The following is a 10,804-nucleotide window of genomic DNA, read 5'->3' as shown; positions in this document are numbered from 1 at the left end:
TCTCGCGAGAGGATGCATATTTCGTGGCTGTTCCTGCTTCAAAGTGACTAGTCTAATGAGCTATCCAGAAGCATTCCGAAAGTACCTTTATTCTGCATAAAAACGGCCACCTTCAGTCAACATTTTGTAAGTTATTTTAATGCCGAATTATAAGCTAGCTAACAAGTCTCTTAGCAGTTATATGAGTGTTCAAGGCTGTCTGGTACACCGAATAACTCACCGCACAAGTGTTCAAATTAAAAATGTCGTCCGAACCTGAGAAACCAGTCAACCCTGACAGCACTAAGGTAAAGCTAATACCTGCAGGAAAACATGCTTTCTGTCTTGGTTTTACATGGGCTGTTTCTGTTTTAGTTTCCCTTCCCATGCAACAGTGTTTATTTCTTGTGCTGTCATTGTGCTTTCACCACGCGGTGCAATGCTGCCCCCTGCTGTCCAGCCTGCAGAAGACCGGTGGTCACTGAGCTATGTCACCGGGGACCTGTTCTCCTGCCCTGCGGACGAGACTCTGGCCCACTGCATCAGTGAGGACTGCCGCATGGGGGCAGGCATAGCAGTGATGTTCAAGAAGAAGTTCAAAGGGGTAGAGGAGCTAAAAGAGCAGAGTGAGTCAGCCCTTTTTTATTAAAAATTAATCAGGAGTGAAATGTTCTATTTTTGGGGGCATCGATTTCTAAAGGGATCATTTTATTCTGCACGGAGAAGTGCCTCTAAAAGTACTGGATGCTATTCTACACAGTATCACATATACATTCTCTATCAATTGATACTGAAGTTTGATCATCATCCATCACATTACTATTCTTGATGTCTTATGCATCATTTTTTACACTTTTATCCAGAATTCATTCCTCCATGTTTGATCTTTTTGGCAACTGAAAGATCACCACTAAAATTTTAAATCAACATCTGTGATATTTATTTTGCTGCACAGCATGAATTCGTAATGATGTTCAATAATGCTCATCAGTTTGGGGTTTTAAACAAATATGCCTAGCGTTTGTATTATGAGTTTATTATACAAAATCAAATATCAGGCAAATATGAGGTTTTTATAGTGTCTCATGCTAATGGAATATTATCTTTTTCTCTTCAAACAGAAAAGCTGACAGGAGAGTGTGCTGTACTAAAAAGAGGCAGTCGATTTGTCTACTATCTGGTAAAGATGTAGTAGTTAATTAGAATTTTTCCCTATGAAATCTGTCATTGTAACACATATTGTACTTCATATTATTACCGATACTTTTCTGTTATTATATTGAAGATTACAAAGAAAAAGGCCAGTCAAAAGCCCACCTATGAAAGCCTGACACGGAGCCTGGAGGACATGAAGTCACACTGCCAAAGTAACAATGTAACCAGCATATCAATGCCTCGGTTCGTATACTTTTTCAGTGATTTAGAAACACTTAATCATACAAGGTTCAAAAGAAATATACTGTCCAATGAATACATTATTTTTAATGTGATGCTTTGTGTTGTCTCTCAATTGTTCACAGTATTGGTTGTGGCCTGGATAAACTGCAGTGGAGTAAAGTGGCAGAGATACTGGAGCAGGTCTTCAAACCCACAAACATCTCCATCACAGTCTACAGCCTCCCCGAGAGACCACAGAGCACAGTAATGAAGGAGAACATGCGCAGATGATTGGTTGAAAAGTTAGTTTATTGTAATCCTTTTATGTTGTAATTCCTCACTATGTTGCCATTTCTCAGTGAAAAACTGTATAGATCACTCGAATAAATATTTTTTTGCACTTCAAAAGTCAACTAAACTCTTATTTATTCTGCAAGTAGACAACAAATATATATCATCTATATCTGCAGCCACTTTTGCAATACCCAGTTTAAGCCATTTGACAAGTGAACGGCTGCTTTCGACACACAAATCTAGATTTCTCGCTGTATACAGATAATACTAGTATTGGTCCACCTGTCCCTTCTGCTCACATGGTATTTTACAACAGGATATTGTTGTTTAAAATATCAGTCATCTCTCTATTTGCACATTCATCCAGCAGGGCAATTACGTTGTTGATTGAGCAAACAGTGTATTTGTATTTCTCCGTGGGAGTCGTATAACTTCTAGAGTGCTCATTGTAGCCTCTGCAGATGGACCAAGTATGGATCTGCTTGGTATTGTTCTTCAAAGCAGCTGGGACACATGGGAGGCACCAGATGTGAGTCAAAAGAAAACAAAGAGTGGCAGGAAAACTGACACCACAAAGTCAATGACACACATACATTTTCCCCGGGATGACAAAAGCCTTTTAACACGAACTGAAGTGGAAAGCGGAGGGGCTGATTCGGCACAATCTCCATTCAAAGCAGTCGTTCACATTAGTTGAAATAATCTAACTGAAGGGGGCTCCATTTAATAATCTGACGACGTGTACTTCAGGTGTGAGTAATTATAGTGAACCACCGTGGCCGTGAGACTGTCTGAACAGTGTCAGTAGTTTGCCGTCTGTGACCCTCCCTCTCTCCTTTGAAGCACCTTCAATAATTCATGAGGGAAAGGCATTAACCGCTGTACACTGCGGCTGCCTGCCCCCCCCCCCCCCCCCCATATATCCATGGTTGGCTGGAAGACTGTACTTCGGCATCACTGCAACCAACCCCCTCTCCCTCTCCTCCTCCCTTCCCATCCCCCTTCTTGCCTGGCAATTAGACTCCACACTGCAGCAGAGCCACCTTGCCACGCTGCAGTGGATGCAGGGATATCTCCTTTCATCTGACCCACTGCATCCCCTCAACGTGCTGCGGCTGGTGCGACTGTGCATCCAAATCTGCCCTCTTTCCACCTAATAGCCCCTTCCCCTCTCTTTGTTCCGTGCAGCTTCTGCTTGTCCCACTGCGGTCCAGTGATTTCGACACCGATGCTCTCCCCCACTCTCACTTTTCTCTCCCACACACTCCCCCCACCCTCCTCTGTCCTCCATTCCCTTTTTTTTTTTTTTCTTCGCTCGATGTGTATGAATTTGCAGAGCTAAGCATTCTTCTCCACAGGCACTTAGGCAAAAAAAAAAAAGGAGAAAAAAAAGAAGAGAGATGAGCAAGGCGGGAGGGTTCCTGGTGCACCACACAACTGGCCCACTTCCAATTAAAGAAGAGAGCTTATGTTATTGAAGAGCAGCTAAGCCAATCAGGAGGCAGTGCAGGCAAAGACAGCAGGAAAAAAGCAGCAGAGCGAGTGGGCAAGAGGAAGGGAGAAAAAAAAAACTGCAGTGTGTGAGTGTGTGTAGTTTTTATCCCTCCCCTGAGCAGATCTTTATCAATTTGTGTACTCCAGTCTTGGGGTGCATTTGAATGGGTGCCTGTGTGTGTATATGTGGCAGAGTTTACAGGAGGACAGGGTAAAGGTGTGTCCAAATGGCTGTGTTAGACTCCTGACTTGTTCATTCTAAAACTGGAAATAAGAGAAAGTAAGAGAAGATTGATCATTTTTCTCTCTATCTCAAAGTGTCTCGGAGCCTGTGGAGAAGGGGAAGAGCTTCGGTGTCCAGAGGAGAGCGACCTGCCAAAACGGTAAGCAGCTACGTCCTCCTCCTACTACAGGCATGCTGTCTTTTTGACACTTCTGAAGTTTTTTTTTGGTGTTCTTCCTTTCATCCCTGTATGGCTCACATACCCTGTTTCAGCCTTTTCAGATGTCATTACATTTACATTTGAACATGTTACTTTAAATATTCTTATTTTACATTAAAAAGACTTAACATTAAAGCAGAGGAGGAGGCAGAGCAAGAGGGAGGGGGAAGGTTAGTGCGGGACTCCCTGATGCTTCTAGGCAAGTTTCTGTGCACACGGTTCTCTAGTGCTGCAGTATCCCATTACATCCCTGAGCGGAGCTGCCTCAGCATCCAGCCCGTGTAAGACGCAATGACTAAAACCAGATACATATTTTAAAAAAATCCCAGTCACAGATTGAACTTCTTTTTTCATTCCCTGGATGGGATAAGAGGAAAGTTTTCTCCCTTATACTGTAAATGCACTGATAAGCTTTTGATGCTGCAGCCCATTTTAGTTTTGTCGTGCATGCTCTCACTGTGTATTCTGGGTAATATTGGCACTGCTTGGATAACAGATTGATTTGGCCCTGATAGTGTTTGACATGAGTTTTAGTTTTGTTTATCCAGTGCTCTGGGACCATTTTTAGTCTGAGATGCAGCAAAAGTGTGCTCTCTGATTGGAGGAATTAGGCTGACAGTGTACAAAAAAAGCAGGGTAAAGTAGAAGTGCCTGTGTAGTTTCAAATGTGTACTTGTACACTTAAAATATGGATAATCATTATTGTAAAATGAGCTCAAATAAAAGAAAGTGAGGTTTGTTTGTCTTCGGTGAAAAACAGATGATTCATACTATCACACATCTCTGCTTTTATTCCCCGTATTAATTATCACCTTATTCAAACACATTTGCAGTTTATTTATTACATCCCACCATCTTCTTTTTTTTTTTGGTAGTCTGACCTTCATCATTTGTGAATGAAGATATGCTGCTGTCCAGCAGTGGGCAGTGTGTGTTTCCTCTGTAGGACATGTCTGTAAGCACTGGCCTGCTGCAGAATGGGAGGAAATAATGGAAGGACTGGAGTGTATTTTGTGTGGGCACGCTGGAAAGCGTCGTCCGACAGGATGGAGAGTACAGTTTGTACTGGTGCTTTCATATTACATGGACGTGGGGCTTTTACCTTTCACCCTCAGATTGTGGCTTTAAGACAATCATTAACCTGACCAAACTCACTGATCCTTGTTACCGGTTTTAAATGATATCTAAATTATTCACCACTGAGTTATAGGCGGGGATAAGGAGAGGGCTCGGGAGGAAATGGAATTCATTTCAGCACCATGGACAGAGCTCAGCTCCTTCAAATACTTTAAAGCAGACCAGTGTTTAACAGGGTTAGGGTTATGACGGTTGTATGACAGCTTAAGGAAAAGCTAATTCTTCTCACTATGCTTATTTACATGACCTAATAAATCTTCTGCCTGCACATATTTCTTATTCCCTATTTGATGTGGCAGTCTGCTGTGCACATCTGCTCTTTTCCCTTTTCAGTTGAAAACACTTTTCATTATTCATGCTCCTCTTCCTTTTCTGGAACACAGTCCATCTTAAAGAGAGATGTGTGTTTGTAGAGGTGCTGAAAACTCAGTTCTTAGCTGTTTCCTTTCAGAAAACTCTTGTCCTTCCTGTCCTTGTCTACATCACACTATAAGCTGACTGTCGGTGGTGTTGTTCTACCTTCCTTTTTCACAGCAATGCTCTGAGTGAAACATGAAACTGTGTGATGCTGCAGCAGCAAACATGATTCATGTTCGACACCTGCTTTTTATATGCATCTATATTTGGGATAGCTCAAAATCTAATGCATACTATTACTGAAATAAAAGGCAGAATTTACACACTGTGTCTGTGAGTGGACAGTGAGTCATAATGTTTCCCTGATATTTAAAACATTTCAGGATGGTGCTGAACAACAGTGGTGTAATGTTATGTAATTGAAAATGAAATGTAAAACCCGAAATGGCAGCTGCCCCTATAGCTCTGACTCCTGCTGTCACAAAAAGCTTTGCTTCATATCATGGTTGAGAGCCATCAGCAAAGTGTCTCTGCAGGACACCACCAGCACAGTGAGAATCTCATTCAGAAAGCAGTGATTAGAACCATGTGCTCCTTAATGGAAAACGGAAATGAGACCCCTCACTGTTCCTAAGAATTAGCCAGTATCCTCCTTTATGATAGAAGCAAGTGTCAGCGATGGAGGAGATTTAACCATTGATTCATGGGTAGTTTAAACTCACAGACCTGCATTCTGGGATTTACATAAACGTATGTGTAATTCAGTGTGATCGCAGCTTCCTGAACCAGGCTGTTCAGCATCACAACATAAACAGTGTGGGCCATGTGTGAGAATTTACTTTGGCAAATGCTGGATAAAGATGGCTTGCAAAGTTACATTTTAAAGTTGACCTTTTGTCTATTCCTATGTGTGTACATTAATGTTGTACTGTAACTCTTTTCTAAGATCTGTGGGTTTGTTTGGGGGGAATGGAGCATCTGCTGCGCTCGTCATAGCTCATCCTGCATGTTTGACACCCTCTGTCCCCGGCTGTGCGACATGGGTGTTTGGTTTGGGTAACATAGCAGAGCCAAAGCGGCTGTCTCTGTGACCTACTACAGTTAGCAACAAGGCCCAAACTCTCCATATTAGGAGATGAAAATAGGTACTGTAAAAAACTCACCAAACAAGCAGAAACAGTGTTGTGCTGTTTATCTTAAACAGAGGAAGTGTTGCAGATGTTTAAGGTGATCCGACCCTCTGTGATATGAGAAAGACACCGTGATGAACACAGTAAAATGTTGTCTGGACTGTGTAACTGTGTGTGTGTGTGTGTGTGTGTGTGTGTGTGTGTGTGTGTGTGTGTGTGTGTGTGTGTGTGTGTGTGTGTGTGTGTGTGTGTGTGTGTGTGTGTGTGTGTGTGTGTGTGTGTGTGTGTGTGTGTGTGTGTGTGTGTGTGTGTGTGTGTGTGTGTGTGTGTGTGTATTTATTTAAATCTTTGCATGTCAAGTGCATATGAGCAAAAGAGGGCAGGCTAGTTGAAATGAAGAATATAAGAGCTGATGTTGTACACATGGATAACAGACATCTTGAAGAGTGTGTAGAAAATGGGTTTGAAAAGGACTGAAAGCAATGAGAGGAAAGTGAAGAGAGGAATGTAAGACAAATGATACAAGTATAGGCGAGAGATAGAGCAAGAGATTGAGAGGTTGTCAGAGGCAGAGCTAGAATGGAAGACAGTGGGTGTGCATAGCAGAGCTACGAGCACTGCAGTACATTGCAGTGCCCAGCCCCCGCTGTGTTCTCTGCTCACCTTCCGGTTCCATGCACTGAAAAGACCCCTGCAGCAGCAGAGCTGCACGGCGCAGAAGGCTGCCTGAACACCAACAGCAACCTCGCAAAGAGCTTTTGACCTGGCGCTGTACATTGTGGTATTTTTAAGATGCACAGATTTTGAAGGAGTAATGGAAGCACGGTGTTCATGACAAAACAGCCGACCCGTGCCTGCCAGTGCATATTCATGTAGAGAGAGGGAGTCGTTGATTCACGCTCCCCCTGGATTATGTAAGCCTATAACACATTAACTATACCCGATACTAGCCGAATGATCCTTCCTTCCCTGGCCATGTTTTCCTCATTAGCAACATCTGCCACTCTGTTTGCTTTTGTTCCAGTGGTAGCATCTTTGCAAACAAAGACACAGACTTTATTGAGCTTATTAAAATGGCAACAATAGGGAAACAAACAACATGTATCTTTAAATAGCTTCCATTTGTATGCCTGTGCTTTGACATTTCGTTGATGAGGCTCTCTGTGGCGAATTACAAATAATGATGCCATGAATAGCTGCTAAGACCTTTTATGTGATGTTGCTTATTACTTTAAGAAAAAACACTATTTATTCAGTTTGAAGTCAGTCACACAGGCTAGCCTGACACTAAACTTAGATTAATTATACAGCCTTTTGGCTGGCTTAGCTGACACACGTATACACGGCATCACACAAACACATGCATGCAGATGTGAAATGAATCTTAATCACGTGAAAGCTCTAGGAAACAAAGGAAAAGCTTGTTTCTGCTTCTATAAACAGTTGCTACGTTTCCATCCCGCTGCCTGCCTGGGGGGCTGGACGGCTGAAGCGTGTGAGCTCTCCCTCCTCTTTGCTGATGTAGCTGATTCACATTGCGTAGTGTGGACTCTCTCTGCTTCCTGTGACAGGGCCTGATTGTGCCTCTCGCTGTGTTCAGGAGTAGTTGAGTCAATTACACCTTGCCAGACAGGTGTTTGAGCTGTTAAGTGTGTTTGCTTCGGCACATCACACCGTGTTTGCTTCTGATTTGCACAGAAATCAGCTCCAGGCTTTGAAATTGATAAGGCAAAAAAAGAAAAATGTTGTTTGTGAGTCACGCTGCAACCAAAGATAGTAACCCAACGTGTAATTATTCTAAATGTATTCGTTCACATCAAATATGTCAGATTTGCTGAATTATGGTATTTAAAACGTTACAGGGAAACACAAGTAAGAAATTATGTGTTTGACATTTCATTGAACGCTTTAGAAATATATATATATCACCTTGCCTTCACAGGTGTAATGATTCTTCTCATCTCATCTTGTAAATGTGTTGAGGAAAAAAACAATTTCTTTCTGCTACAGTCACGTCTTTATTCCTTTGAACAGCACACAATTTTCAAGGTTATGCATGGAGGAAGGTGCTGTTTTTCGACTATGGATAGCTGAGAATGTAGTCATGGAGGGAAATATACAGAAATACTGGTTTGTAGGCGACAGAGACAGAGAGAGTGGGAGAAAACGGCAGAGTATTGTAGTGTGGGTGAGCTGCAGTGGGGATTCGGAGTGCTGCATTGAGCTGCATAATTAATGTTAAGGGGGCGGAGCTACAGGCGGAGATAACTTGCCATGAAGAACAAGCCGCTGCAACCCTGCTGTAAACAGAGCCACCTCATCTTTCCATGTGTTTAATCACACAGAGGAGTATAGCAGGGATATGTTGATGCAAAACCAAGGAGGCACACCGGTCCAGCTCCGTGTCCCCGTCCCATCTGCTCCCTCGGCCCTCCAAGCCAATCACTCTCCTCCGAGCTGCGTTCCCTAGCCAAGTGCCTCAATGCTGGCTGCACGGCTCTGTTAATCATCCAATTTGTAGCAAAGCAGCTTCCTATATGACACATCTGGTGTAACTCTCATCTGGTCTGTCTGAATTGGACCATGAGGAAGGAGGAGGAGTGGCTTCATCCGGCAGGACGGTGTTATATTTAGTCATCTCCTTTACAGATTCTAGGTTGTTGTTCAGTGTTGTCTACATGGTGAGACGCTTTTGAAAGAGCACACTTTCTTGCAGGAGACCCGCTGTTTTCAGGCTCTTTGTGTTCTGAGGCAGTCTCTATTATTCTCTCCTCAGTTTTATTTTTAAACACACTTTCCCTGCATTTTAGACGCCTGCCTGTTCAGCCCTTCTTTCAGCTCACACGTACGAGCAGTGTGCACATGGATTATGTATGCACATGCATGCACATGTTTGACAAAGATGGAGTCAGGGTCTTTAGGGATCACTCTTGGATGTGAATAAATGTTTAAAAAGGCATGTTTTAAATGAATCTAGAGTTCAGTATGTCTAAGGGTGTTGGTCTTTGGTGCTGTCAAAGCCCAGGAACCGGTTTAACTCCTGTGTCTCCAGGGCGATAATGCCTGGCCGGTGATCACATCTCTCTCTTGCTGCACCGCTTGTACCCCTGTCACCTAACCTTATCATCACTGTAGCTGCTCCCAGTTCTTGACATCTATTCTGCTGCAACATGCCCAGCATTCATGTCCTCCCTGCTTTACAGTAAATCTTCAAAGTGTTTTTCAGTGTTATCCATATTGTGTTGAATATCTTTTATTCCCTTTTTTTTTAAATGTTTAACTCAAAGCAGTGCTTCTCTTTGTTGAGAAGTGTCTGCCAAAAGCAGCTGTGAGGATGTGTCCTTGTCAAAAGGGCTAAGGGATCGCACAGAGGCTTTTGAAATGCTCCCTGTGTCGGCTCCAGGCTTCTCTATACAGAGAGAGGAAGCTAGTAATGATGGCAGTGTCATTCCAGTCTCCCATGAGCCACCAAATCACACCGAAAATATAACCTCCATATTATCAGGGGCACGTAGAGGCAGATGCTATTAAACCTTGAAGAGAGAAGCCACAAAGTGTATCCTGTAACTGCAATATCACGAAGGCAGTGATTTAATTCTGTCTAAATAACGATGGTTGACTTCCTGTTAGCCCACAGTTGTCTTAAGAAATCGCCTTCAGGGTCTCGGTTTGTTTTAAAATGTAGTTCAAGGTCTTGTATGTATTTTCGTCTTTATTTTTCTTCTTATCCCATAAGGCATCTGGCAGCAGAATCTAAAGTTGTTTTTTTTCGACTTAGAGAAACATCTCAGAGCCTCATTAAATATATTTTTTCCTGTCCCCTGAAATCTAAGAAATGAGGAGACATTTTCTCTTTTCTCTCTCTCTCTCTCTGCAGTCCCACAGGGTTTTGCAGTGGGAGAGCTGAGTTGCCATTTTTTAGCGTTGCCAAGTGAGAATCTGCCCATCTGACATTCAGAGCGCTTGGAGCAGTGCAAACATCAACAGAAACTGTGAAAAAAAGGAGAAAATTCAGCTTTTTAAAAACACAAAGGCTTTGAAATTGATCTGAGAGTGTTCTATGAATTGTCTTTAAAATAGTTTAAACTACGAGTACATTTGTGAGGAATTTTATAATATTGTTGTTCCAAGATTCTGTGATCGCTGCCTTTTTTGTGTTTGTTTTTACATCGGAGGTGTACAACGATTTATGTGTTTCATTAGGGAAACACAGTGCAATGAAATATCTGGCAAAGAGAGAGTCAAGTAGAAGGGAAAGAGAGGAGGAAGGAGAATATTTACGCTATGTGAGAAGGTGCTCAGCATGAAGGCTGCCTCTTTTCTCTTTAAGTTTTTTGAGGCCGGTGTGCAGACGAAACACTCGGCATACAGAACGAAAAAATCCCTGTGTGTCTTACTTGTCGTGCAACTGACAGTCGATTAAGAATCAAAGGAAAAACATGTTTTACTCATGAAATTATGAGTTATGTTATGCAGAGAGGCACAGAGACATTTGACTTGTTGTAAAAGGAGTTGAGTATTTGTAACTGACATAATTTACGGTTGTCTCTTCCTATCTAATAAATTAGAATCATATTCCTTTATTAGTTAGAG

General features: G+C 42.4%; 2 protein-coding genes across 4 annotated transcripts in view; both read left to right on the top strand.

The window, feature by feature from the left end:
• oard1 (O-acyl-ADP-ribose deacylase 1) lies at nt 1-1,764 on the top strand. The gene is made up of 5 exons (XM_063892899.1): nt 1-287; nt 440-605; nt 1,101-1,159; nt 1,265-1,377; nt 1,500-1,764. Exons 1-5 carry the CDS (start codon nt 243-245, stop codon nt 1,645-1,647), a joined length of 531 nt encoding a protein of 176 aa, XP_063748969.1. The 5' UTR covers nt 1-242; the 3' UTR covers nt 1,648-1,764.
• Nucleotides 1,765-3,145: 1,381 nt separating this feature from the next.
• The window catches only part of LOC134870015 (synaptotagmin-2-like), a 57,972-nt gene continuing 50,313 nt past the window's right edge, over nt 3,146-10,804 (top strand). For 2 of the 3 annotated variants that reach the window (XM_063892283.1, XM_063892046.1), the window contains exons 1-2: nt 3,214-3,361; nt 3,463-3,527. The gene's annotated coding sequence lies outside the window, so the exon portion shown is untranslated. Of the gene's footprint in view, nt 3,362-3,462; nt 3,528-10,804 lie in introns of all 3 variants that reach the window. The other variant, XM_063892126.1, reaches the window with a different exon arrangement.

This window comes from Eleginops maclovinus, chromosome 1 (genome assembly GCF_036324505.1).
Source record: "Eleginops maclovinus isolate JMC-PN-2008 ecotype Puerto Natales chromosome 1, JC_Emac_rtc_rv5, whole genome shotgun sequence".
NCBI classification, from domain to species: Eukaryota; Metazoa; Chordata; class Actinopteri; order Perciformes; family Eleginopidae; genus Eleginops; species Eleginops maclovinus.
The sequence above is the reverse complement of the archived record's forward strand: the minus strand, read 5'-3'. Positions and strand labels throughout refer to the sequence as shown.